The sequence below is a fragment of the Mobula hypostoma genome, chromosome 3, assembly GCF_963921235.1.
Source record: "Mobula hypostoma chromosome 3, sMobHyp1.1, whole genome shotgun sequence".
Lineage (NCBI taxonomy): Eukaryota > Metazoa > Chordata > Chondrichthyes > Myliobatiformes > Myliobatidae > Mobula > Mobula hypostoma.
The window spans coordinates 59,177,848-59,204,506 of NC_086099.1; the positions used below are offsets into that span (position 1 = coordinate 59,177,848).

The following is a 26,659-nucleotide window of genomic DNA, read 5'->3' on the forward strand; positions in this document are numbered from 1 at the left end:
ACACAGGGAGCATCGGATATACAGTAGTAGGTAACCCCAACAGACTCTCAGGTGAAGAGTCACTTCACATGAAAGGACTGTTTGGGGCCCTGGATGGAAGTGAGGGAGGAGGTTTAGGGGGCAGGAGTAGCATTTGTTCCGCTTGCAAGAATAAGTGGCTGGAGGGAGATCAATGGGGAGTCTCGAAAAGGATGAATGGACAAGGGAGTCATGTTGGGAGAGATCCCTGTAAAAAGTGGGGGGGAGGGGTAGGGAAAGTTTTGCTTGGTGATAAGATCCCGTTGAAGATGGTGGAAGTTACAGAGAAGTTACACCCATTTTAATTTCACTTCCCATTCCCATTCTCACATGTCAGTCTATGGTCTCCTCTACTGTCGCGATTAGGCCACACTCAGGTTGGAGGAGCAACACCTTATATTCCATCTGGATAGCCTCCAACCTGCTGGCATGAGTATTGAATTCTTGAACTTCTTGTATTGCCTCTGTATTACAACACAGAGAGACATGTGATCATTGATCTTGTAAGTGCTAATTTTTGTAAGTTGGCTACAAGTTGGAAAAGTGGCCTATACTTTATACTTTATTGTCGCCAAACAATTGATACTAGAACGTAAATCATCACAGCGATATTTGATTCTGCGCTTCCCACTCCCTGGATTACAAATATTAAATATTAAAAATAGTAACAATTAGTAAATATTAAAAATTTAAATTATAAATCATAAATAGAAAATAGAAAATGGAAAGTAAGGTAGTGCAAAAAAACCCCCCGAGAGACAGGTCTGGATATTTGGAGGGTATGGCCCAGATCCGAGTCAGGATCCGTTCAGCAGTCTTATCACAGTTGGAAAGAAGCTGTTCCCAAATCTGGCCGTATGAGTCTTCAAGCTCCTGAGCCTTCTCCCGGAGGGAAGAGGGGCGAAAAGTGTGTTGGCTGGGTGGGTCGTGTCCTTGATTATCCTGGCAGCACTGCTCCGATAGCGTGCGGTGTAAAGTGAGTCCACGGACGGAAGATTGGTTTGTGTGATGTTCTGCGCCTTGTTCACGATCTTCTGCAGATTCCTTCGGTCTTGGACAGGACAACTTCCATACCAGGTTGTGATGCACCCTAGAAGAATGCTTTCTACGGTGCATCTATAAAAATTAGTGAGGGTTTTAGGGGACAGGCCTATGATAGGGAGTTCACCTGTTCTGGCACCTGTCAATTAAGGTTTAACTGAATTTTACAATGGGCATCCCTCTCTCTCTCTCTCTCTCTCTCTCTCTCTCTCTCATCTGAATAGATTTCCTGTTTAGGGCATTTTTGCAAGGAATTTTTTTTCTTTGCAGTATAATTGATCTGGGGCTGCAGGTAAAGTAAGCAACTGTTTCCAAAGGCTTATAGCCTGTCATACATGGCGTTAGTCATGTGCGAGAGAAGCTCACAACGAAGAAGTATCATTATTCACATTGCTGCTTTCTCTGCTGCTGCTGACTATTTAGGTCTTGCTGCAGAGGCTGTTTCAAGAATGGATAGCTCTAATAAAGTTTTAACTACCCTCAGTTCAATGAAAGGAAATCACCAAGTCAATAAAATTGACTGGTTGACTTCTAGCTGGCAGGGAACAGGAAAGTTACTGTTATTAGGAAACTCAGAAACATGGAAGAGAGGATTATGGATAGACTGTTCAGCCATTTATGCACCAACAACATAATCATGGCTCCTTATTCACTACAGACCTTTATGCTGCCTTCCCTCAGTATCCTATGACCCCTTTAGCATTAAAAGTATACTTACTCCTTCTTGAATAGATTTCATGTTTTGACTTCATCTGCCTTCTCTAGCAAATAGTTCTACAAGGTCTCCACCTTCTGGATGCTAGCATTTCATCTGAACCCAGGTCCCTGTATTTTGAGGTTGTGAGCTTGAGCTCTCCAGCCACTGGGAACTCCCTTCTGGTGCCCTGTCTGTTTGAATTTAAGATGTTTTGATGAGGTCCCCTTTCATCCTTCTGTACCCTAGTGAATGTGGACGGAATCTTTCCTTGTACATTAATGTTGCCATCCCAGGAGTCAGCCTGGTAAACTGTCATTTCCTCAATAGCAAGAACATTCTTCCTCAGATAGGCAGACTAAAATTGCACCAAGAGGTCTCACCATGGCCCTGACCAGCTGCAGAAATATAGTACATCTAGATTCCTGCACTCCTTTGGAACAATTTATTTATCTTTGAAAGTTATAGTAATTTTTATGTTTTGTGCTCTTACCAATTCTACTAGCAGCAACCTCAAAAAAAATTCAAATAGATTTGTTTGGTTTGATTTCACTTTCAAAACCCAATACTTTGTTCAGTCACATTAATACTTTTCACATGCACTTTTATGATTGATACTAGTGTTTTTCCATTGACTGACATGAAGGATACTCATCTGTAATTCCCTAATTTTCCCTCTTTCCTTAGTTTAAATAATAACATTTGCTAGCTGCGATCTGTATGAATTGTTCCAGAGTTTAAAAAATATTGAAAGATAACCACCAGTGCATCCATTATTTGCAGGGCTACTTCCTCCAGTATGCTGGAATATAGACCACTAGGCCTTGGGGATTTGTTATTCTCTAGTTCCACTAATTTCTCCAGCACTATTTCTTCAGTGGCCATTACTTCATTCAGTCCTTCCCTTGCTGTTGGTTCCTGAATGTATCTGAGGGGTTATTTGTGCTCTGCTTTGTGAAGACTGGCTCGAAGTATGTGTAATTGGTGGGTTCCAAGAAGTTCATTGCCTTGCTTGGGCGCAAATGGTGGAGAGTTCACTGTTAGGAGTGTGTGAATAGACCCGGCTCCTCTGCATTGGTGCTCTTCGTTTACAACTCTGATTATCTACGTTCCATTCTGTCAGTGTGGAGTTTACATATTGACCCTCGGACATTAGGCTCTATAATGAGTCAACCTATAGTTGGGGAAGTGATGAACCCCTCCTGCTAAACTGTTTGAGGTAACTTATTTTTTATTCTTTCTTACTTCTCTCCTAATATTTGTTACTGTGCACTTCTCATATTTGTATTCAGTATTTGTTATCTGTGCTACTGTGAACAGTAACTTCCTTTCGGATCAATAAAGTATCTATCTATCTTCTTTCTACCTGAGGTTCCTCTTCTGTTGCAAAGACATATGAGTCAGTAAGTTAATTGGTCATTGTAAGTTATCCCTTGAGTATATATAGGAGGCAGAATTTGGGCGCACTGGTGGGAGTGTGGGGAAAAATAAAATGGGATTAGTACAGGATTAGTGTTGGTTATCAAGGACGTGATAGGTCAAGGGGTAACACACACAAAATGCTGGAGGAATGCAGCGGGTCAGGCCCCATCTGTAGAAAGGAATAAACAATCAACGTTTCGGGCTGAGACTCTTTGTCAGGAGTGAATGAAGGGTCTTGATGGAGATATTAAAGCTGGTAATCTCTTTGCTGAAAGCAACTAAAACTGCTTTGACAGATATAATTTGTAAGAAGCAATCTCTGGCCTTTGCATATTTTTGCAAACTTGCCTTGCTTTCTTTGGGAAAAGTTGCACCTGTGTCTGTTGTTAGGTTTTGACTACTCTTCAGTAGACTGATTTTTGAGTGAATTGATCTTGTTATAAACTAATTGTCCTAAAGTCAGATGTAAGCTAATGGCCACGATAACTCATTGACTGATGGAAAGTTATCAACAAGAGATATATTTGGAAATAGGTCCAAAGTTGCGAGCAATATATCAATCATGGTGCCTAACAAAATGACCTGGTTGAACTTAGCTGGGACAAAGGGCATTCAAAAGTATTGGGTACTTAGCACCACTAAATTTATGATTGTTGTGCCAGTTTTATATCTCTGAAACAGTCAAAATATAATAAATTTTTACTCCAATAAATCATCTTTGTGAATTAGAGCAGCATCAACTGTTATGGTAACGTAAGAGCAAAGGTGACAGATAAGCCACTGTGTTAATGAAATGATGAGAGTCTGAGGCACGACTCAACATTGTCATGGGAGGGAACAAATTGTGTAGAAAACTAATGAAAAAATCAAAGCAAGGGAAAGATTGCTTCCTTACAGTGCAAAGTGGTTTATGTTTCCTGGGGTGAGAAGCTCAGAAAGGAACAATGTTTTACCACAGATTTCCACATGGAAGAAAGCCCTTAACTCCGAGTGGAGTCATTGGGACGCCATCATTGACGGTGCTTTTTTTTAGCAGGCTCTGTTGTTGTTACAAGGCCGAGTTGCTAGCTCGAAGCTCAACTCAGCACGGAAGGAAAGCGTGCAAGGGAGCCGGCTGGGTTCGAACTCGGGAGCCTTTGCTCCGAAGTCCGGCGCTGATGCCATTACGCCACCAGCCGGCCCCACATGGGGGTTGAAATAAAGTATTTTATTTAATTTGCAACCTGGTAAACCTTTAATTAAATAATCTAAAGGAAACAGAAATTGAGAATCAGACTCCCGTACCTTGCAGTGAAATACTAAAAATTCTGCTTAGTTTGAAAATTAATATAATGGTTCAGACACTTGTTAAATGAAAATAAAATTTGTAAGGAGTATTAACAGTCAGCTGAGCAGATATTGTGCACTTTATTACAGTCTAGGCCAAAGTTAAAGTTGCTCTGTGCTCTAGTGTTCCCTTCATATTGCAGAAGGTATCTCCTGTGAATTGTTTTATTTATTTTTATTATTATTTTAGAGATACCACACAATATCAGGCCCTTCTGGCCCAATGAGCTCACGCCATCCTATTACAGCCATGTGACCTACTAACCGGTACGTCTTTGGAATATGGGAGGAAACTGGAGCACCCGGAGAAAACTCATGGGGTGAACATACAAACTCCTTACAGACAGTGGTGGCAATTGAACCCAGGTTGCCTACACGGTAATAGCGATGCGGTAATAGCGGTATACTAACCGCTATGTTACTGTTTCAAACTTTTTCTTTGTTTTCTGGAAAAAGAACATCAGAACACAAGAATGTACATAGGTTTGAAATTTTGTGGAATATTGGTAGCTTGGGTTGGCTATTTGGAAGTTTGTTTGATCGCCGAGCTTGACAAAATGTTTGCAGACATTCTGGCTCCAGTCGAGAAGCCATCATCAGTGCACAGTTGAGAATGTTGTCTCCTCAGAATGCCGGCTTATATACTCCTCTGGAGTCTGAATGGATATTGATAAGATGTCGTGATCTGGTCTGGTTCAAAACACTGAAGGGTTTAGTAGTAGAAGATTCTGATTTCTAGGGACGTCTGTTGGAAGCGTTTGTAGATTAATCAGTCACGCCCCTCAAAGCCAGCCAAACAGAACCTTCCACTGCTAAACTGTTCAGTGTTTTGAACCGGCAACAGCATTTTCTGGTTTTCCACATGCTGGGAGTTCAGGCTGGTATGCAATAAATAACTGCAAGTTCACTGGTACTGTTCAAAATGTTGTTGTCACAGTCATCCCATAATCTGGAAAAGCTGCCAGTCTGTCGCCATCAAGGTGTGCCAGATTGACAGCGTTTTACAGTACAGCTCTAAATATCTGTTTTGCCAATAAATGAGAAATTAAAATACTCTATAGTTGTGTTTGTTTGTAAGAATAAAAGTGTTTGCTCCGAGCATTCACTGTGATATGAGACCCTTTGTGAGCAAATACAGAACTCTGCTGCACTAAGAATATGCCACATGTAAATATTTCTACTTTCATCCTAATTGGAATGAGCTAATCGACACATCACATCGTCTGCTACTTATGAAAGGTCAACATTTGCTGTTCTGTCCACTCATCATAAAACATCACCACCATTTACTGTTTGCTTTTCAAACAGGGCCGGTGTTACATAGTGACAAATCTTATAATGGATCAATGTGGAAAAGATCAGGCCCAGCGACCACGGCCAAGAAAATCAGCTGTGCTCCTAAAGAATCTTCCTGTGTCGACTTTGCTGAAAAAGGAAACAAAATCCACAGGGAAATCTCCACAGAGTAAGAGGCTTTGGATGTGAATAGTTAATAAGTTTATACTATAGTTGCAATGAGCAATTGAGCTGGAAGTAACTGCTAACTTTGGTCAGCCATCTTTATTGCATTAGCTGATCAGAAGAATTTCAACAGCTGATAGTGTAGGAATAGGGTTCCCCTGGTCCTCACCTACCACCCCACCAGCCTCCGGGTCCAACATATTATTCTCCGTAACTTCCGCCACCTCCAACGGGATCCCACCACTAAGCACATCTTTCCCTCCCCCCCCCTCTGCATTCCGCAGGGATCGCTCCCTACACATCTCCCTTGTCCATTCGTCCCCCCCATCCCTCCCCACTGATCTCCCTCCTGGCACTTATCCGTGTAAGCGGAACAAGTGCTACACATGCCCTTACACTTCCTCCCTTACCACCATTCAGGGCCCCAAACAGTCCTTCCAGGTGAGGCATCACTTCACCTGTGAGTCGACTGGGGTGATATACTGCGTCCGGTGCTCCCGATGTGGCCTTTTATATATTGGTGAGACCCGACGCAGACTGGGAGACCGCTTTGCTGAACATCTACGCTCTGTCCGCCAGAGAAAGCAGGATGTCCCAGTGGCCACACATTTTAATTCCACATCCCATTCCCATTCTGACATGTCTATCCACGGCCTCCTCTACTGTAGAGATGAAGCCACACTCAGGTTGGAGGAACAACACCTTATATTCCGTCTGGGTAGCCTCCAACCTGATGGCATGAACATTGACTTCTCTAACTTCCGCTAGGCCCCACCTCCCCCTCGTACCCCAGCTGTTACTCCTTTTTATGCACACATTCTTTCTCTCACTCTCCTTTTTCTCCCTCTGTCCCTCTGAATATACCTCTTGCCCATCCTCTGGGTCACCCCCCCCGTCTTTCTCCCTAGGCCTCCTGTCCCATGATCCTCTCGTATCCCCTTTTGCCTATCACCTGTCCAGCTCTCGGCTCTATCCCTCCCCCTCCTGTCTTCTCCTATCATTTTGCATCTCCCCCTCCCCCTCCAGCTTTCAAATCCCTTACTCACTCTTCCTTCAGTTAGTCCTGACGAAGGGTCTCGGCCTGAAACGTCGACTGCGCCTTTTCCTATAGATGCTGCTTGGCCTGCTGCGTTCACCAGCAACTTTGATGTGTGTTGCTTGAATTTCCAGCATCTGCAGAATTCCTGTTGTTTACGTTTAAATTCACTACTGCGAAGCCTCTTCCGGTGATGCCTACACCGAAGAAGTTTAGATCCTCTCTTCGACGGGAGTTCAGTGAAACCATCTCTCACTGCTCCCCATCTGTAATTTTTTCGGCTCTTCAACTTTTCGACCACATTTTGACTCAGACTCGCTATCACTGCCATGTATCCTTTCTTGGAACGTGCCTCCGTCGCCAACTTACTCCAGTTGGCTTTAGGATTCGTTTCCAAGCCTCTCAATTTGGACCTTCTGAGGATCCCAGGTACTCACATTTTATTGACTCTGCCTCTCGCCGCTTCTCCCGTCAAGCTCTGAAGGCGACGCTCTCCGCCATGAGGAGGTACTTGGTGTCCCTATCCCAGACCCTTCCACACCTTCGGGACACTTTCTTCGCCGTCTGTAATGGTCCTACCCGCTATTTCATCCTCCGTCGGATCCATGCCTGCAATCGCCGTTTTTTTGACTTTGTCATGTTAGGCAAAGATTGTAAGATCTTACATCTACGGACTCCAGAGCCTGCCGGCCCCGACGCTAGCAGGCATGAACTTTCAATTGCGGCGCCTGCCATTGATCTCGGCGGCTCCAACACCTCAGGACATATTCAAAACCCGGACTCCAGCAACGACCATGGACACATTCGAAATGATTACGCAACCACCAACTGCGACTCCAGCCTTGAACTCCAGGCCGGGTCTTTATGTGCTGCTGTTGTGACTCCCGTCTCCCCTTCCCCCACCACCACTCCGCAGCCCCGTCTTCCTCAGATCCCACCGTCAGCTCCTGGGCCCTCAGAGGCTCCATCTTCCTCTCACCCCAACCCTCCCCTCTCCATTGACACCCCCAGCCTCCCCCCTCCCCCCTCTGATCCCAGCTCTCATCCGTGCCGGGTCTTTACCATCCCTTCCGACCTTCAACTGTCGGAGGCAGAACGCTCTGTTCTCAGTAAGGGCCTCACGTTTGTCCCCCTTCGCCCACACCTCAGTGAGTTCCGTGTTCGCCATGATGCGGAACTTTTCTTCCGCCGTCTCCGTCTCCGAGCCTACTTCTTCGGCAAGGACTCTTCCACCCCCACCGATGACCCCTTCTCCCATCTTCAACCCTCCTCTTCTTCATGGACACCCCGCTCTGGTCTTCTGCCTGCTCTGGATCTCTTTATTGCCAACTGCCGACGGGACATCAACCGTCTCGACTTCACCGCACCTTGTCCCCATTCCAACCTCACTCCTTCGGAACGCTCTGCTCTCCACTCCCTCCGCACTAATCCTAACCTTATTATTAAACCCGCTGATAAAGGGGGTGCTGTTGTAGTCTGGCGTACTGACCTCTACCTTGCCGAGGCACAGCGACAACTCGCGGATACCTCCTCTTATTTACCCCTCGATCGTGACCCCACTAAGGAGCACCAGGCCATTGTCTCCCACACTATCAACGACTTTATCCGCTCAGGGGATCTCCCATCCACTGCTACCAACCTTATAGTTCCCACACCCCGCACTTCCTGTTTCTACCTCCTACCCAAGATCCACAAACCTGCCTGTCCTGGCCGACCTATTGTCTCAGCTTGCTCCTGCCCCACCGAACTCGTTTCTGCATACCTCGACACTGTTTTATCACCCCTTGTTCAATCCCTTCCGACCTATGTTCGTGACACTTCTCACGCTCTTAAACTTTTCGATGATTTTAAGTTCCCTGGCCCCCACCGCTTTATTTTCACCATGGATGTCCAGTCCTTATATACTTCCATCCCCCATCAGGAAGGTCTCAAAGCTCTACGCTTCTTTTTGGATTCCAGACCTAATCAGTTCCCCTCTACCACCACTCTGCTCCGTCTAGCGGAATTAGTCCTTACTCTTAATAATTTCTCCTTTTGCTCCTCCCATTTCCTCCAAACTAAAGGTGTAGCTATGGGCACCCGTATGGGTCCTAGCTATGCCTGCCTTTTTGTTGGGTTTGTGGAACAATCTATGTTCCGTGCCTATTCTGGTATCTGTCCCCCACTTTTCCTTCGCTATATCGACGACTGCATTGGCGCTGCTTCCTGCACGCATGCAGAACTCGTTGACTTTATTAACTTTGCCTCCAACTTTCACCCTGCCCTCAAGTTTACCTGGTCTATTTCCGACACCTCCCTCCCCTTTCTAGATCTTTCTGTCTCTGTCTCTGGAGACAGCTTATCCACTGATATCTACTATAAGCCTACTGACTCTCACAGCTATCTGGACTATTCCTCTTCTCACCCTGTCTCTTGCAAAAACGCCATCCCCTTCTCGCAATTCCTCTGTCTCCGCCGCATCTGCTCTCAGGATGAGGCTTTTCATTCTAGGACGAGGGAGATGTCTTCATTTTTTAAAGAAAGGGGCTTCCCTTCCTCCACTATCAACTCTGCTCTTAAACGCATCTCCTCCATTTCACGTACATCTGCTCTCACTCCATCCTCCCACCACCCCACTAGGAATAGGGTTCCCCTGGTCCTCACCTACCACCCCACCAGCCTCCGGGTCCAACATATTATTCTCCGTAACTTCCGCCACCTCCAACGGGATCCCACCACTAAGCACATCTTTCCCTCCCCCCCTCTCTCTGCATTCCGCAGGGATCGCTCCCTACACAACTCCCTTGTCCATTCGTCCCCCCCAACCCACCCCACTGATCTCCCACCAGGCACGTATCCGTGTAAGCGGAACAAGTGCTACACATGCCCTTACACTTCCTCCCTTACCACCATTCAGGGCCCCAAACAGTCCTTCCAGGTGAGGCATCACTTCACCTGTGAGTCGACTGGGGTGATATACTGCGTCCGGTGCTCCCGATGTGGCCTTTTATATATTGGTGAGACCCGACGCAGACTGGGAGACTGCTTTGCTGAACATCTACGCTCTGTCCGCCAGAGAAAGCAGGATGTCCCAGTGGCCACACATTTTAATTCCACATCCCATTCCCATTCTGACATGTCTATCCACGGCCTCCTCTACTGTAGAGATGAAGCCACACTCAGGTTGGAGGAACAACACCTTATATTCCGTCTGGGTAGCCTCCAACCTGATGGCATGAACATTGACTTCTCTAACTTCCGCTAGGCCCCACCTCCCCCTCGTACCCCAGCTGTTACTCCTTTTTATGCACACATTCTTTCTCTCACTCTCCTTTTTCTCCCTCTGTCCCTCTGAATATACCTCTTGCCCATCCTCTGGGTCACCCCCCCCGTCTTTCTCCCTAGGCCTCCTGTCCCATGATCCTCTCGTATCCCCTTTTGCCTATCACCTGTCCAGCTCTCGGCTCTATCCCTCCCCCTCCTGTCTTCTCCTATCATTTTGCATCTCCCCCTCCCCCTCCAGCTTTCAAATCCCTTACTCACTCTTCCTTCAGTTAGTCCTGACGAAGGGTCTCGGCCTGAAACGTCGACTGCGCCTCTTCCTATAGATGCTGCTTGGCCTGCTGCGTTCACCAGCAACTTTGATGTGTGTTGCTTGAATTTCCAGCATCTGCAGAATTCCTGTTGTTTAAGCTGATAGTGTAGTTGGCTTCAGTGAAATAGAGATTGATAAAGAAAAAAATCCAGGCTTTCAATAGCTCACTGCATTCACTGCCCATAGATAAATGTCAGTTGACAATAGGATGAATACCGACCTATGATGCTTCATGATTTGTATGGCTTCCAACCCTACTGTTCCAAGACACCACTGGAAAGTAATCAACTGTAATATTTGCTCTCATTAAACCATACTCTAGAAATGAGTTAACTGCTCTGCGAGAAGAGAGAAAAACGTTACCAAGTATTTAAATAATATCCTTTAGGCTGGTTCCATGTTAATTATTCAATGCAAAAGATTGATCAGAAGACATGGAATTTGTATTCCTCAGTTCCATCTTGCTCAGTTGAATGGGTTGATGTTGCTTTTTGCAAAGAAAACCTGTGCTCATTTCGAGGAAGACCAAATAGTAGGTGACTGTTTGATCTCTCTGACCAAAGAACAGATGACTGGCTCGAACAGCAGAGCAAAAATCCAAAGAACTAGTTACGATGTCTGAAAGCTGTCTAACTAATTTCAACTCGAGCTTACTTCTTCAACATTTAATCTAATCTTTTTTTTGCCATATGTGGAAGAGTTTGAACTGATACAGTAATTGTTTGGCTTTGCATTAAGTTGATTTATAGCTTAGCCTGGAAAGGAAAATTGATCACGTTACACAGAAAATAGAACAGTACAGCACAGTATAGGCCCTTCTGCCCACAATATTATGCCGACCTTTTGACCTACTCTAAGATCAATCTCATGATTTCCTCCCACATAATCCTCAATTTTCCTTTCATCAGGTGACTATCTAAGAGTCTTCTAAATGTCTCTATTCTATCTGCCTTTACCAGCACCCCTGGCAGCACATTCCACACACCCACCATTTTCTGTGTAAATAAATATATCTACCTCTGACATCTCCGCTATAGTTTTCTCCAGTCACCTAAAAACCATGCCCTCTTGCATTAGCCATTTCTGTCCTCAGGAAAAGTTTCCGGCTATCCACTTGATTTATGCTTCTTATCATTTGTACACCTGTCAAGTCACATCTAATCCACCTTCATCCCAAAGGGAAAAGCCCTAGCTTACTCAATTTTTCCTCATAAGACATGCTGTCTGGTCTAGGCAGACTCCTGTCAAATCTCTTTAAAGTCTCTACATCCTTCCCATGAGTGGACCAGTATTGAACACAAAACTCCAAGTGTGATCTAACCAGGATTTTAGAGAGATACAACAATACCTTGTAGCTCTTGAACTCAATCCCTCAATTAATGAAGGCCAACACAACATACACCTTCTTAAACACTCTCTCAACTTGCAAGATAACTTGGTGAGATCTCACAAAATCCCTCTATTCCTCCACACAGCTAGGAATTGTGCCATTAACCCTGCATTCTGTCTTCAAATTTGACTTTCCAGGTTGAACTCCATTTGCCACTTCTCAGCCCTATAAAGGTCATGCTGTAACCTACAAGAACCTTCTATCCTATCCACAACACCAATAATTGTGTCATCTTCAAAATTAATAACCCACCCTTCCACTTCCTCATCCAAGTCATTTATAAAAATCACAAAGAGCAGGAGTCCCAGAACAGATCCCTGTGGAACACCACTGGTGACTGACCCCCATCCAGGCAGAATATACTCCATCTACTGCCACCCTCTGCCTTCTGTGAGCAGGCTGAAACTGAATCCACACAGCCAAGTTTCCCTAGATCTCATACCTCATGACTTTCTTAATGAATTTACCACAGGGAATCTAAAATTTATATACACCACTCTACTTTTATTAATTTGTTTGTTAATTCCTCTGCAAATTGCTCTGGTTCAGAAGGGAGTTATTTGCTATTGTGATGAAATGAAAACTTTTATGCTACTGGAATATCAATGAACAATGACAAAGTAACTTCATTTGTCCCTAGGAGCTGCTAATTTTCCAACCGTTGTGAGAGCAGATCTACAAGAAGCCACAAAGACTGTACAGACAAAAAAATCCAGAAGTATGGTAGGAAAGTTGGGATAGAAATGAAATATCACTTATACATAGATAAAATAGCAGTAGTTTTTGCAGCTGTAAAGAGTGTGGGATTTTTTTTTTGTCTTCACTAATTGGAGAAGTATCTGATAGAGGTGATTGTCTGGTTGTGCTAATTTTCTATTGTATAAAATTCAGTGGATGATAATTGATTGGATTTGACAATGTTTGCAGAATCTGTTCTGTCAATTTCTCATCCAAAATTTAAAGATTGGATTTTATTCCCAGGAATTGCTTTTAGTGCCAGAAATCTCAGGGGGGAGATGAAATACATACATTTTATAATGCATGGATTTGGAAAAAAATACTTACTCATATTTTTTGTCATGCAGCAAAGTTTCACAGTGTCATCATCTTCTTCATTATCTGGGGCAACATAGGCTATCTTTATCTGCCTAAAAAAACCCTTTATTTTTTGATGCCTCATATTAATGTTGGCAATCATAATATAACATTATCATCATTGCCATGATTAAATTATGTCCAGAATATGATTAGGATATAAATATTTAATTAATTATTATTGTTGCATCAATTAAAATGTGAACCCCTAATAAATTTCATACATACCTCTCAAAATGTATTTTCTTTGAGGTAACAACTGCAAAATAATTTTAATAATTACAGAGTATTGAATCACATCCCCTCACCACACCAGACAGCGTTGCAGCCTGTCAGAATACGCTCCATGGTACATCTGCAGTATAGAAGTTTGAGTGTTGTAGGTGATAAACCAAATTTCCTCAAACTCTTGATGAAATATAGCTGCTGTCTTGTCTTCTTTATAGCTGCATCAATATGTTGGGACCAGATCAGATTCCCAGAGATTTTGACACCCAGGAACTTAAAATTGCTCACTCTCTCCACTTCTGATCCCTCTGAGGATTGGTTTGTATTCCCTTATCTTACCCTTTCTGAAGTCCACAACCAGCTCTTTCATCTTACTGATATTGAGTGCAAGGTTGTTGCTGCGGCTCCACTGAACTAGATGGTATACAGTATCTCGCTCCCATACGCCCTCTCATCTCCATCTGAGATTCTACCAACAATGGTTGTATCATCAGCAGATTTCTAGATGGCATTTGAACTATACCTAGCCACACAGTCTTGGCTACAGGGAGAGTAGAGCAGTGGTCTAAGCACACATGCCTGAGGCATGCCAGTGTTGATTGTCAGCGAGCAGTAGATATTATCACCAATCTGCTCAAATTGTGATCTTCCGGTTAGGAAGTAGGGGATCCAATTGCAGAGAGAGGTACAGAGGTCCAGGTTCTGTAGCTTATCGATCAGGACTGTGGGAATGATAGTGTTAAATGCAGAATTATAGTCAACGAACAACATCCTGACATGGGTGTTTGTATTGTCCAAGTGATCTAAGGCCAAGTGAAGAGCCATTGAGATTGTGTCTACCGTTGACTTATCAAGGCAATAGGCAAACTGCAGTGGGTGCAGGTTCTTGCTGAGGCAGAAGTTCATTCTAGCCATGACCAACCTCTCAAAGCATTTAATCACTGTAGCTTTGAGTGTTACCGGGTGGCAGTTCATCTGCCATTCGTTCATTTTCATTAATTCTGTCCGTCCAGATCATTAGCATATAATGTGAGCTAACACCGATCCTCAGAACACCAGTAGACACTGGCAGCCAACAAGAAAAGGCCCCCTTTATTCCCACTCTTTGCCTTCTGCCAGTCAGGCAATCTTCTGTCCATGCTAGTATCTTTCCTGAACCATGGAATACCATGGGCTCTTAGCTTGTTTAGCTTTCTCAGGTACAGCACCTTGTGAAAGGCTTTCTTAAAGTCCAAGTACACAACATCCACTGACTCTCCTTTGTCTATCCTATGTGTTATGGAGGGTTTTGGAAAAATTTGATTACAAAAGCATATAAAAATTGGTAGGACAGTGATAAGTGACATGGTTAGACAAGTTTAGATTTCCAAGAGGCTAACATGGCTATAGAAAGATAAGAGTGAAAAGGAAATAAATGAAGTTTGGTCTGCTCACTGAAGCATTATGAAATGTTTGTAGTTTTTCTGTAATGTACAATTCACTATATATTAGCATCACTGTGTTTAGACTTTTATAATATTTTATTTCTAAAACATGTTAATCAATTCACAGGAAATTGCCACTCCAACCCACCCATTACCTCAGGAAAGTGGCTTCAAGGATCTGGAACATAAAGGTAGTAGGATACTGGCTGGAGGATTTTTACTTAAAGATGTGTTTGATAATGGGCTAAGTTTATGGTTGGCAGCTAAGAAATAAGGTAGATATATTGCTGACCTTCAATAAGATGATTAGTGTGGTCTGTGTGATGGATTTTGCATTTCTTAATGTGTGTTGTTGTTGGGTTTCTGATCTCTGCTGTCCAATGACAGTGATGTGGTCAAGCTAGTTGAGAAGCCAATTCCCAGAGATGGCAAACTAAGAATTAAAAGTCTGTTGCACAAAAGAATGAATGCTTGAAAATGCTGGAAATAATCTGCAAGATAATATTTCATGTCAAAGACAACTCATCAGGAATTCTGTTTCACTCTCTCTATATATACTTCCTTACCTTATTTTTGATCTTCATTTTTAAAAACTCAAATATTAATTAACCTTAAATTTTATAGATTGTGAATAAAGATTGTAGCAAACATATGAAAATTAACTAGAAAAAACACTCAAATGCCAACAACTGATAGTAGATTTTTGGAAACTGACCATTTGTAAAATAGTAATTATGGTTTAGTATGCTGTGTAAAGCATTGACCTCAAACAGCAGGCATTTTCAGGGTATTTTTCAGTAAAAAAAATATATTTTTGTATTGAGCTCTCATGAGTTCAATGATTTCTACTAATGATTGCTTCCTGTGGAGGAGCAGCAAATCACTGAGATTTCTATTTTGGTTTCATTCATCAGTGTGCACGTGCAAACCCCAGAGGATGATGTTGGATTTCATCTCACTGACTGCTTCACATATTCCATCTCAATATTATTGGAGTAACTTGTATTTGGTTTATTCCTGTCACATGTGTAGTGGAGACCTTTATTTGTGTGCTGTCCAAACTCATCATTCTGTAGGTACAGCAAGATAGTATAAAAGAAAATCTTATAATAGAATTTTCTTGTAGTTGTCAACAAAATGTTATAACACAATATAATTACTTTCTCCCTGTTATCTACTCTTTTCTCTGAGTAGAGATGGTGCTAAAACACCCAAGGAGGCGATATTTCTGGTAAATTAATTATGAAGTAGAAGTAACATTTTGTATTGCTGATAAATAACATTTACTTGGTTTAGGGTCATTTTCACGCAGCCTGGCAGATTTGCTGCAGTTTATTAAACATCTTCTTCATCTGTTTGAACTTTGTGACTGCTTTTCCTGTTTTCTTTCTACATAGATTATTGTCCACGGCCAATGTTTGTTATTAATGCATTTTCATAAGTTTCACACAGACTGTTACTGCCGTTTTGTTTATATACTATGCTGGGTGCTAATTGGATGAATTTCTATTCAGTCACATATCAACTGCGGCACCTTTGTTGAAACTTGAAGCTGTTACTCTGGTGAACTTTGCTGCTACTATCAGTCAATATTTGATTCTAACATGTTTGTCCTTGTTGCTATGTTCTACCTATCACAGAAATTTCATAGTTAGTTTCACCAACCACATCGAAGTCAAAGGTCAAATTTATTATCAGAGCACAAACATGTCACCACATATAACCCTAAGATTCTTTTTCTGCAGGCATACTTAACAAATCTATAGAACAGTAATTGTAAACTGTAAACATCAGGGACTATTAAATGTAAACAAACTGCAAATGCAGATATAAATAAATAGCAATAAGCAACATGCATGAAATAACAATATAACAGAATCCTTAAAAGAGTGTAGCTATCCCCTTCTGTTCAAGAGCCTGATGGTTGAGGGGTAGTAACTGTTCTTGAACCTGGTGGTGTGAGTCCTGAGGTACCTGTACCTTCTACCTGACGGCAGCAGTGAGAAAAGAGCATGGCCTGTGTGGTGAGGATCTTTGATGATGGATGCTGCTTTTCTACAGCAAGGTTTCATGTAAATGTGGTCAATAATTGGGAGGGTTTTTACCTGTGACGTATTGGGCTGAATCCACTATCTTTTGTAGGATTTTCCACTCAAAGGCATTGGTGTACACATACCAGGCCATAATGCAGCCAGTCAGCACACTTTCCACCACACACCTATAGAAGTTTGGCAAGGTTTTTGATGACATGTCGAACCTCCATAGACTCCTGAGGAAGTAGAGACGCCGTCGTGCTTTCTTTGCAATTATACTTATATGATGGTTCCACGACAGGTCCTCTGAGATAGTGACATCCAGGAATTTAAAGTTACTGACCCTCTCTACCTCTGATCCTCTGATGATTACTGGATTATGGAGTCCTGGTTTCCCTCTCCTGAGTTTTAATCAGTTCCTCAGTCTTACTGACATTGAGTGAGTGGTTGTTGTTATTACACCACTCAGCCAAGTATTTAATCTCCCTCCTGTATGCTGATTCATCATCTCTTTTGATACAGCCCACAGTAGAGGCATCGTCAGCAAACTAGTATATGGCATTAGAGCTGTACTTAACCACACAGTCATAGGTGTAAAACAAGTAGAGCAGGGGACTAAACCACATACCCGCAGTGCTCCTGTGCTGATGGAGATCATGGAGGAGATGGGTTTTTTTCAGTATTTTTATTAATTAGTTGCATAGACGAATACAAAATACATTATGATATTATGGAAATAGAAACAAGATTGAAATGCCCCATAGCTATGTATAGTGAATTAACCATAATATTGAAAAGTAATATTTTACTCTAATCTAAAGCAAAATCAAAACCCCATAACAAAACAGAAAAAAAGGGAGAACAAAACAGCTGTTTGGTTAAAAGAAAAGAAAAAAAATCTCTGACATATAGTCGTAAATTCAAATATATAATAGCCATCATCATTGCTGAATAATTCAAAAATTATGAAAGTAGTTCCCAAAAGGTCCCTGTAATGTAAAAAAATCTTGTCTAGGTATAGAAATAGAACACCTTTGGGTTATTTGGTTTTTCATTCTCTAGTCTCATTTTTTAAAAGTATTTTTTTTAATCTTCTTTGACTGATGTAGTTTTTAAAGAGTGGAATAGACTAGGTATTAAATGTTTTCAGGATCTGTTTGTTGGAGATAGTCTTTCCTTATTTGATTAACTATATATTAAATATAATCTTTGTAAAACTCACTTCTTTAGATATTTACAAATTAGAGTCTTCTTGCAATAGACAATAGACAATAGGTGCAGGAGTAGGCCATTCAGCCCTTTGAGCCAGTACTGCCATTCACTGTGATCATGGCTGATCATCCACAATCAGTATCCAATTCCTGCCTTATCCCCATAATCTTTGATTCCGCTATCTTTAAGAGCTCTATCCATCTCTATTTTGAAAGCATCCAGAGACTTGGCCTCCACAACCTTCTGGGGCAGAGCATTCCATATATCCACCACTCTCTGGGTGAAAAAGTTTTTCCTCAACTCCGTTCTAAATGGCTTACCCCTAATTCTTAAACTGTGGCCTCTGGTTCTGGACTGACCCATCAGCGGGAACATGCTTTCTGCCTCCAGTGTGTCCAATCCCTTAATAATCTTATATGTTTCAATAAGATCCCCTCTCAGCCTTCTAAATTCCAGAGTATACAAGCCCAGTCGCTCCAATCTTTTGACATATGACAGTCCCGCCATCCCGGGAATTAACCTTGTGAATCTACGCTGCACTCCCTCAATAGGAAGAATGTCCTTCTTCAAATTTGGAGACCAAAACTGCACACAGTACTCCAGGTGTGGTCTCACCAGGGCCCTGTACAGCTGCAGAAGGACCTCTTTGCTCTTATACTCAATTCCCCTTGTTATGAAGGCCAGCATGCCATTAGCTTTCTTCACTACCTGCTGTACTTGCATGCTTGCTTTCAGTGACTGATGTACAAGAACACCTAGATCTCGTTGTGCTTCCCGTTTTCCTAACTTGACTCCATTTAGATAATAATCTGCCTTCCCGTTTTTACCACCAATGTGGATAACCTCACATTTATCCACATTGAACTGCATCTGCCATGCATCTGCCCACTCACCCTACCTGTCCAAGTCACCCTGCATTCTCATAACATCCTCCTCACATTCCACACTGCCACCCAGCTTTGTGTCATCGACAAATTTGCTAATGTTACTTTTAATTCCCTCATCTAAATCATTAATATATATTGTAAACAGCTGCGGTCCCAGCACTGAACCCTGCGGTACCCCACTGGTCACCGCCTGCCATTCCGAAAGGGACCCGTTAATCGCTACTCTTTGTTTTCTGTCAGCCAGCCAATTTTCAATCCTTGTCAGTACTCTGCCCCCAATACCATGCGCCCTAATTTTGCCCACTAATCTCCTATGTGGGACTTTATCAAAGGCTTTCTGAAAGTCCAGGTAACACTACATCCACTGGCTCTCTCTTGTCCATTTTCATAGATACATCCTCAAAAAATTCCAGAAGATTAGTCAAGCACGATTTCCCCTTCATAAATCCATGCTGACTGGGACCAATCCTGTTACTACTATCCAGATGTGTCGTAATTTCATCTTTTATAATTGACTCCAGCATCTTTCCCACCACCGACGTCAGGCTAACTGGTCTATAATTCCCTGTTTTCTCTCTGCCTCCCTTCTTGAAGAGAGGGACAACATTAGCCACACTCCAATCCACAGGAACTGATCCTGAATCTATAGAACATTGGAAAATGATTACCAATGCGTCCACGATTTCTAAAGGCACCTCCTTAAGTACCCTGGGATGCAGACCATCAGGTCCCGGGGACTTATCAGCCTTTAGACCCAACAGCCTATCCAACACCATTTCCTGCCTAATATAAATTTCCTTCAATTCATCCATTACTCTAGGTCCTTTGGCCACTATTACATCTGGGAGATTGTTTGTGTCTTCCCTAGTGAAGACAGATCCAAAGTACCTGTTCAACACGTCCGCTATTTCCTTCTTCCCCATAATGAATTCATCCGCTTCTATCTTCAAGGGCCCAATTTTGGTCCTAACAATTTTTTTCCTTTTCACATACCTAAAGAAGCTTTTATTATCCTCCTTTATATTCTTGGCTCGTTTACCTTCATACCTCATTTTTTCTCCACGTGTTGCTCTTTAAAAGTTTCCCAATCCTCCGGCTTCCCACTCGTCTTTGCTATGTTATATTTCTTCTCTTTTATTTTTATACTGTCCATTACTTCCCTTGTCAGCCACGGCCTCCCCTTACTCCCCTTAGGATCTTTCTTCCTCTTTGGAATGAACTGATCCTGCACCTTCCGCATTATTCCCAGAAACACTTGCCATTGCTGTTCCACTGTCATCCCTGCTAGGGTATTGTTCCATTGAACTTTGGCCAGCTCCTCCCTCATAGCACCATAGTTCCCTTTGTTCAATTGTAATACTGACACTTCCGAGTTTCCCTTCTCCCTCTCGAATTGTAGATTAAAACTTATCATATTAAGGTCACTACCTCCTAATGGCTCCTTTACCTCGAGGTCCCTGATCAAATCCAGTTCATTGCATAACACTAAATCTAGAATTGCGTTCTCGCTGGTAGGCTCCAGTACAAGCTGTTCTAAGAATCTATCTCGGAGGGACTCCACAAACTCCCTTTCTTGGGGTCCAGTACCAACCTGATTCCTCCAGTCTACCTGCATGTTGAAGTCCCCCATTACAACTGTAGCATTGTAACTTTGCGACATGCCAATTTTAACTCTTGATTCAACTTACACCCTACATCCAGACTACTGTTTGGGGCCTGTAGATAATTCCCGTTAGGGCTTTCTACCCTTAGAATTTCTCAGTTCTATCCATACTGACTGTACGTCTCCTGATTCTATGTCCCCCCTCGCATGTTCTCAACTTTATACATTTCCTAAATGTCCAGATAAGAATTTAATTGATACAATTTTTTTTTTGAAACCTTTTCATAATGGATCTATTTCTAATATTTATAGTATGTTGTTGGCATTGAGAAGCATTCTGTTAGACAAAATTAAAAACCTCTAGGAACAAGACCTACAGATTTCAATTGATGAGGATACTTGGAATGAAATTTTTAAACTTGCTCACATCTCTTCGTTATGTGCGCATCACTCTTTTACAATTTAAAGTGGTTCATAGAGCCTATATGACTAAAGATAAGCTCTCACATTTTTACTCAGATTTTTCTCCATACTGTTATAGGTGTAATTTCAAAGAGGCCTCTCTAATTCATATGTTTTGGTTCTGCCCATGGCTTTATAAATTTTGGAAGGAAGTATTTCAATCTTTCTCTGAGCTTCTTAAAATAAACTTTAAACCCAACCCTCTGACTGCCTTGTTTGGCATTGTTGGAGGAAATGATTTTACTCTTAAGCCGAATGATTTGCATAATTTGGCTTTTATTTCTCTTTTAGCCAGAAGAGTTTTGTTGCTTAAATGGAAAGATGCGGCTCGGCCTACTCATGCCCATTGGTTGATTGATGTTATGTCATGTTTAAATCTAGAGAAGATTAAGTGTTCTATTTCTATACCTAGACAAGATTTTTTCACATTATGGGGAGGAGATGTTTTTGCCAATTCAAAGTGACTGGGGTCTACAATTGAGGAGATCCAGGATCCAATTGCACAAGAGTTATTGAGGCCCAGGTCTTGGAGTTTACTGATTAGTTTTGAGGGATGATGGTGTTAAATGCTGAGCTGTAATTGATAAAGAACATCCTGATGTATGCGTCTTTGCAGTCCAGATGTTCCAGAGTTGTGTGAAGAACCAACAAGATAGCATCTGCTGTGGACCTGTTGCTTCAGTAGGTGAATTGGAGCGGATCCAAGTCACCACTCAGACAGGAGCTGATGTTTCAACACCAGCCTCTCAAAACACTTCATCACTGTGGGTGCAAGTGCCACTGGGAAACAAACATTAAGGAAGGTTACCATGCTTTTCTTGGCCACCAGTACGATTGAAGCAGGTGGGTAGCACACTCTGCTGAAGTGTAAGGTTGAAGATATCCGTGAAGACACCAGCCAGTTGGCCGGCTCAGATCTTCAGTATTCAGTCAGGTGCTCTGTCTAGACCAGATGCTTTCCTTGGATTCAGTCTCTTTAAGAGACTTGGTCTTTAGGCTCTGTCTGTATGCAGGTAGCAGGACCACACCCATATGATCTGACTTGCCAAAATGTGGTCTCAGGAAGGAACGATAGGTATTCCTTATCATAGTGTAGCAGTGGTCTAGTGCGTTTAGAGCTCTGGTGCATCAGGTTACATGCTGGTGATAACCGGGCAGGGTTTTCTTCAAACAGGCCTGGCTAAAGTCGCTGACTATAATTTGAAATTTATCGGGATGGGCTATTTCTTGTTTACAGACAACATCATGCAGTTTCATGAGTGCTTGCTTATAATTGGCCATTGGTGGTATGTAAACTGCGGCCAGGATCACGGGTGAGAGCGCCCGAGGCAAACAGAATGGTCCACATTTAATTGTTAGTTATTCTAAGTCAATGGAACAAGAAGTCAACATCCATGCACCAATGAAAATTGACTAAAAAGCAACTTTACCAGAGTTTGAGGTTCGATCCATTCTGAACATCGTAAAGGTTTGGATAGCGTCCGGCATATTCGCTGTTAACCAAGTCTCAGTACAACAAACAGTTGAGATCAGCCTCTGATACAGCAGCCTTGCTTTGAGGTTGTCAGTCTGATCTTCAAGTGATTGTACATTAGCCAACAAGATGGTAGGCAGAGGAGGCCTCAACCTCCTGTGCTTCAGCCTGGTTTCAATCCCACCTCTCTTGCCCTGTTTTCCGCCTTGGCCTTGACATTGACCCTTAAAGGTGCCGTGCTTAACTGCTCTGCATTTAACCATCAGACGTCAGATCTGAAGATCATTGATGTAATTTCATTGTCCGTTGTTAAGAGGAAATTTACATGCTGCAAATTGCAGCGAAAGTAGTTCAAAAGGAATATATTTAAGAGGAAACTTGGTAGAAACTCCTGCAGCCCGCTGAGAGTCACTGATGTACAATAGCGTCATCCTCACCTGGACCTCTCAACTCGACATCACCAGTTTGCATCAGGGATTCTTTAAAGGTCTGCTATGCCACTTTAATTCAAACAGCTCATCTCATATTCATAAGGTTAGCTATCAAGAAAAAAATTACTGAGAATTAATATGATATCATGTTTCTGGTATGTGAACGACTGATGCACCACAAGCTCTCTGCTCGTGCCTGAAGGAGGTATTCAGAACTTTTTGGCATTTTAAGACACCTTCCTTCAAATAGGCCATGCTGGGTTTTACTGTCAGTTCTGCACCTGGAACAAAGCTTGAAGGACAACTTCAGGAGAAGCACACCACTCTAATAGATCTGACAGGGCAGGAGTATTGAAGAGTATCAGGTGTTGGGAGGCAACACAGGATTGCTGCCTCAGTGTGCTGCCTCTCCAGTTATTCCATGGTTACTGCAGATCGATGGTATGGTCTCGAATTATATATTTCTCTGTCATGAACTCTCTCATGTGCTCATGTTTCAGCAAAGCCCTTATTTAGATGACTACAAGAGAACTTTGGTGCTCCTTTCTTTCAACAGTGTTTTATATTACAGTGACATGGCTGCAGAATATCTTGATACAGAGAAAGCCACAGGTTAAAGAGGTGTTTGCCATACTGGTCATCTGTGCAGACACAGGCAGCTTCATACAGCTATCGCCTTGCCTTCATGTCTACTCTGTTATTCTCACTCCCATAAAAACAGTGTACGCACTGTCGTGGATGTTAACCTTCATATGGAGGTTTACTCTGGAGTCAGCTTTTTAAGTTTTGTTTCCTTCCTGTCATTCTAGGCCTGGAAGAGCCACTTCCCACCAGTGCTAGTGGATTGGAAAGAGACAGGGGCATACAGCAGTCTGAGCCTCTCACACAGACATCGGTAAATAGCAGTGCTTGTGTATACGTCCCAGAGGACACAAACAATGAACCCGAGCAGACAGAACCATGCAAGGCAGAGCATACAGGTGAGAGAGAAAAAACGAATGGTGCCCTGCTGCCCATTGCCAATGATCCCTGTGCACTTGGTGATATGAGTGCTCACTGGGTATTATGTCTTTGCCCCATTCAGGTGTAGAAAGAATAAAATACTTCCCTCGTTTTGATGAATCATTTTTGGATTCATTATACAAATATACCCTTTAAAAACAGGATAAAAATTGTTTCTGAATTACAATTGACAGATCCTTTCTCCTTCACTATCCGAAACCTAAGGTGACAGTGAAGCACCTGATTTGGGTTTTCCGTTTCTGTACGGTACCCTGTGTAAATAATCAATAAGCATATACAACAGTTCATCTCAGTGTGACCCGAGAACACACGACATAGTACAATAGTCTCTGTTTTATTATTTTGTACATTATTATTGCACATTGGTAAATTATTATCTGTATTATTGTTTTGTACTTTATTAATAGTTATTATATTTATTATTATTTTGCTAAGTGTGTTTATAAATGTTGCTGCTATAACAAAATAATTTCCCACTCAGGATCAATAAAGTACTTATTATTATTATTATTATTATTACTTTATTAGAACCTAATATGAGTACAATGATGTATGCTTGATATACAGTGTTAAAATACTGATAAGAATCAGGAGTCACAGCATAAAGTTCTGTTGGATCCTTTAGAAGGAGTGGGTACTGAGCAGTTTTAGCAGAAGAGGAAGATATGTTCAGAGTTTCTTAAATAACATACATTGAAAAATAAAACTATCGATTATCTACAAATGTGACGAAGTATAAAAGGACCCTTAAATGGCCCAAGCTTACAGCACCCTCAGAGTTAAGAGAAGCTGATGAATGTGAAAGCTAAATTTCCTTCTTTTAGTAATTGTTCTGTAGGAAGTGAATAAATATTAACTAAATTTAATTGTTAGTGTCAGTTAGTAAGGTCAGTCTTTTGTTAAAATTAAACGATGTGAATTCTCAATGTCCTCATTAGTACCTGCAAGATCTGCTCAAATGAATAAGTGCAGTGAAGTTCTTATTGCTCCCACAGATGAATCATCTTTATTCAGATATGCCAGATCTATGCCTGAGATAATCATTGAATCTGTGGAGAACGGCAGTGAAACTCAAGAGGTTACCAAATCCTTGGGTAAGAAGATATCCCTCAGTAGATATTGAGGACATACTACCCCAAACCAAATTTTATTCTACGTGCAGTCTGAAAGGTGCACTCTCCAACCAGCACCAGATGCTCTGGGGTGTGTTCTATGAACCAGAGGAGAACACTGGGTCTACGTAATTCAACTCTTTACTTACATTGAGAAATTATGAGAAAATCAGACATGAAGCAAAAAGTCCCAATACCATCCAGAAGTTGTCAAATCTCCCCCAAGTTGTTGCCATCTAGTAAACGACTACACGCCACTGGATGGCCACCTGTTAATTTCATTTCACCCACATGTCTTCTTAACTCACGGTTAACAGCATCCTGCCAGTGAATAAGCGATTGGACTCTATGCTCAAATTATTGAGGTGCTACTTCCTCTATTCTGCTCTGCTCCCTTTATACTCATGACTGTGTGGCTAGGTATAGCTCAAACACAATTCATAAATATGCTAATGATACACCCATTGTTGGTAGAATCTCAGATGGAGATGAGAGGGCGTACAGGAGCAGGATATAGTAGCTAGTTAAGCGGTGTCACAGCAACAACCTGGCACTCAAGATGATAGAGCTGATTGTGGACTTCAGGAAGGGTAAGACAAAGGAACATGAACAAATCCTCATAGAGGGATCAGAAGTGGAGGGAGTGAGCAACTTCAAGTTCCTAGATGTCAAAATCTCTGATGATCTAACCTGGTCCCAACATATTGATGTAGCTATAAAGAAGGCAAGACAGCATCAGGAGTTTGAGGAGATTTGGTTTGTTGCCTAAAACACTCAAACTTCTATACTGCAGATGTACCTTGGAGAGCATTCTGACAGGCTGCATCACTGTCTGGTCTGGAGGGAGGAGTTACTGCCCAGGACTGAAAGAAGCTGCAGAAAATTGTAAAATTAGTCAGCTCCATCTTGGGCACTAGCCTCCGCAGTATCCACGACATCTTCAAGGACTGTCTTGTCTCCTCTGCCATCCGATTCCTAAATGGATATTGAATCTATAAACACTGCCTCACTTTCTTTATATTATTTCTGTTTTTCACTGTTTTTAATCTAGGTATTTAATGTACATATGTGTCCTTACTGTAATTGATTTACTTATTTTTTTCTCTTTCGATATTATCATGCATTGCCTTGTACTGCTGCTGCTAAGCTAAGAAATTTCACGACACCTGTCAGAGATAATAAACCTGATTCTGATTCTAACTTGAAAATGATTCATTTAATCATTTCAGCTGGGTTTGTTTAAAGCCTAGTAGCCCTTTCTTGACAACCTGTATTTCACATTCCAGGCACCTCCAAGATCACAATGTAGAACAATACATTTAAAGAGTACATGGGGAGCAGGCATTGTTTGAGAGTGCAAAATGCATGCAATATTAAATGATTCTTAACTTCTGATTACCATACTGTGCTAAGCAACAATGTGATCTCAGATTTCTCAGACAGTTCAGATTAAATGCTTTTAATCCTTAATTTAAGATTGTTAACTCAATATTTAATTCATTTCTTTCTTTTTAAACTCTTTTGTAGTTCTTAAAAGTCCTTCATAATATATTATAAAAAAATATTAATTGTGCCAATCTCTAGGTCATAATGAAGATGATGAGCAGAATAAAGAAAGACAAAAGGTAAGATCACATACTTTATACTTTATTGTCGCCAAACAATTGATACTAGAACGTACAATCATCACAGTGATATTTGATTCTGTGCTTC

The 26,659-nt window shown here is 42.0% G+C and overlaps 1 protein-coding gene across 1 annotated transcript in view; it reads left to right on the forward strand.

The window, feature by feature from the left end:
- LOC134343698 (uncharacterized) overlaps positions 1-26,659 on the forward strand; it is a 60,589-nt gene that overhangs the window by 32,749 nt on the left and 1,181 nt on the right. The window contains exons 11-16 of the mRNA XM_063042452.1: positions 5,810-5,966; positions 12,603-12,685; positions 14,837-14,900; positions 23,621-23,791; positions 24,830-24,928; positions 26,531-26,571. Of these exons, the coding sequence (XP_062898522.1) occupies positions 5,810-5,966; positions 12,603-12,685; positions 14,837-14,900; positions 23,621-23,791; positions 24,830-24,928; positions 26,531-26,571 (615 nt within the window). The remainder of the gene's footprint in view (positions 1-5,809; positions 5,967-12,602; positions 12,686-14,836; positions 14,901-23,620; positions 23,792-24,829; positions 24,929-26,530; positions 26,572-26,659) is intronic.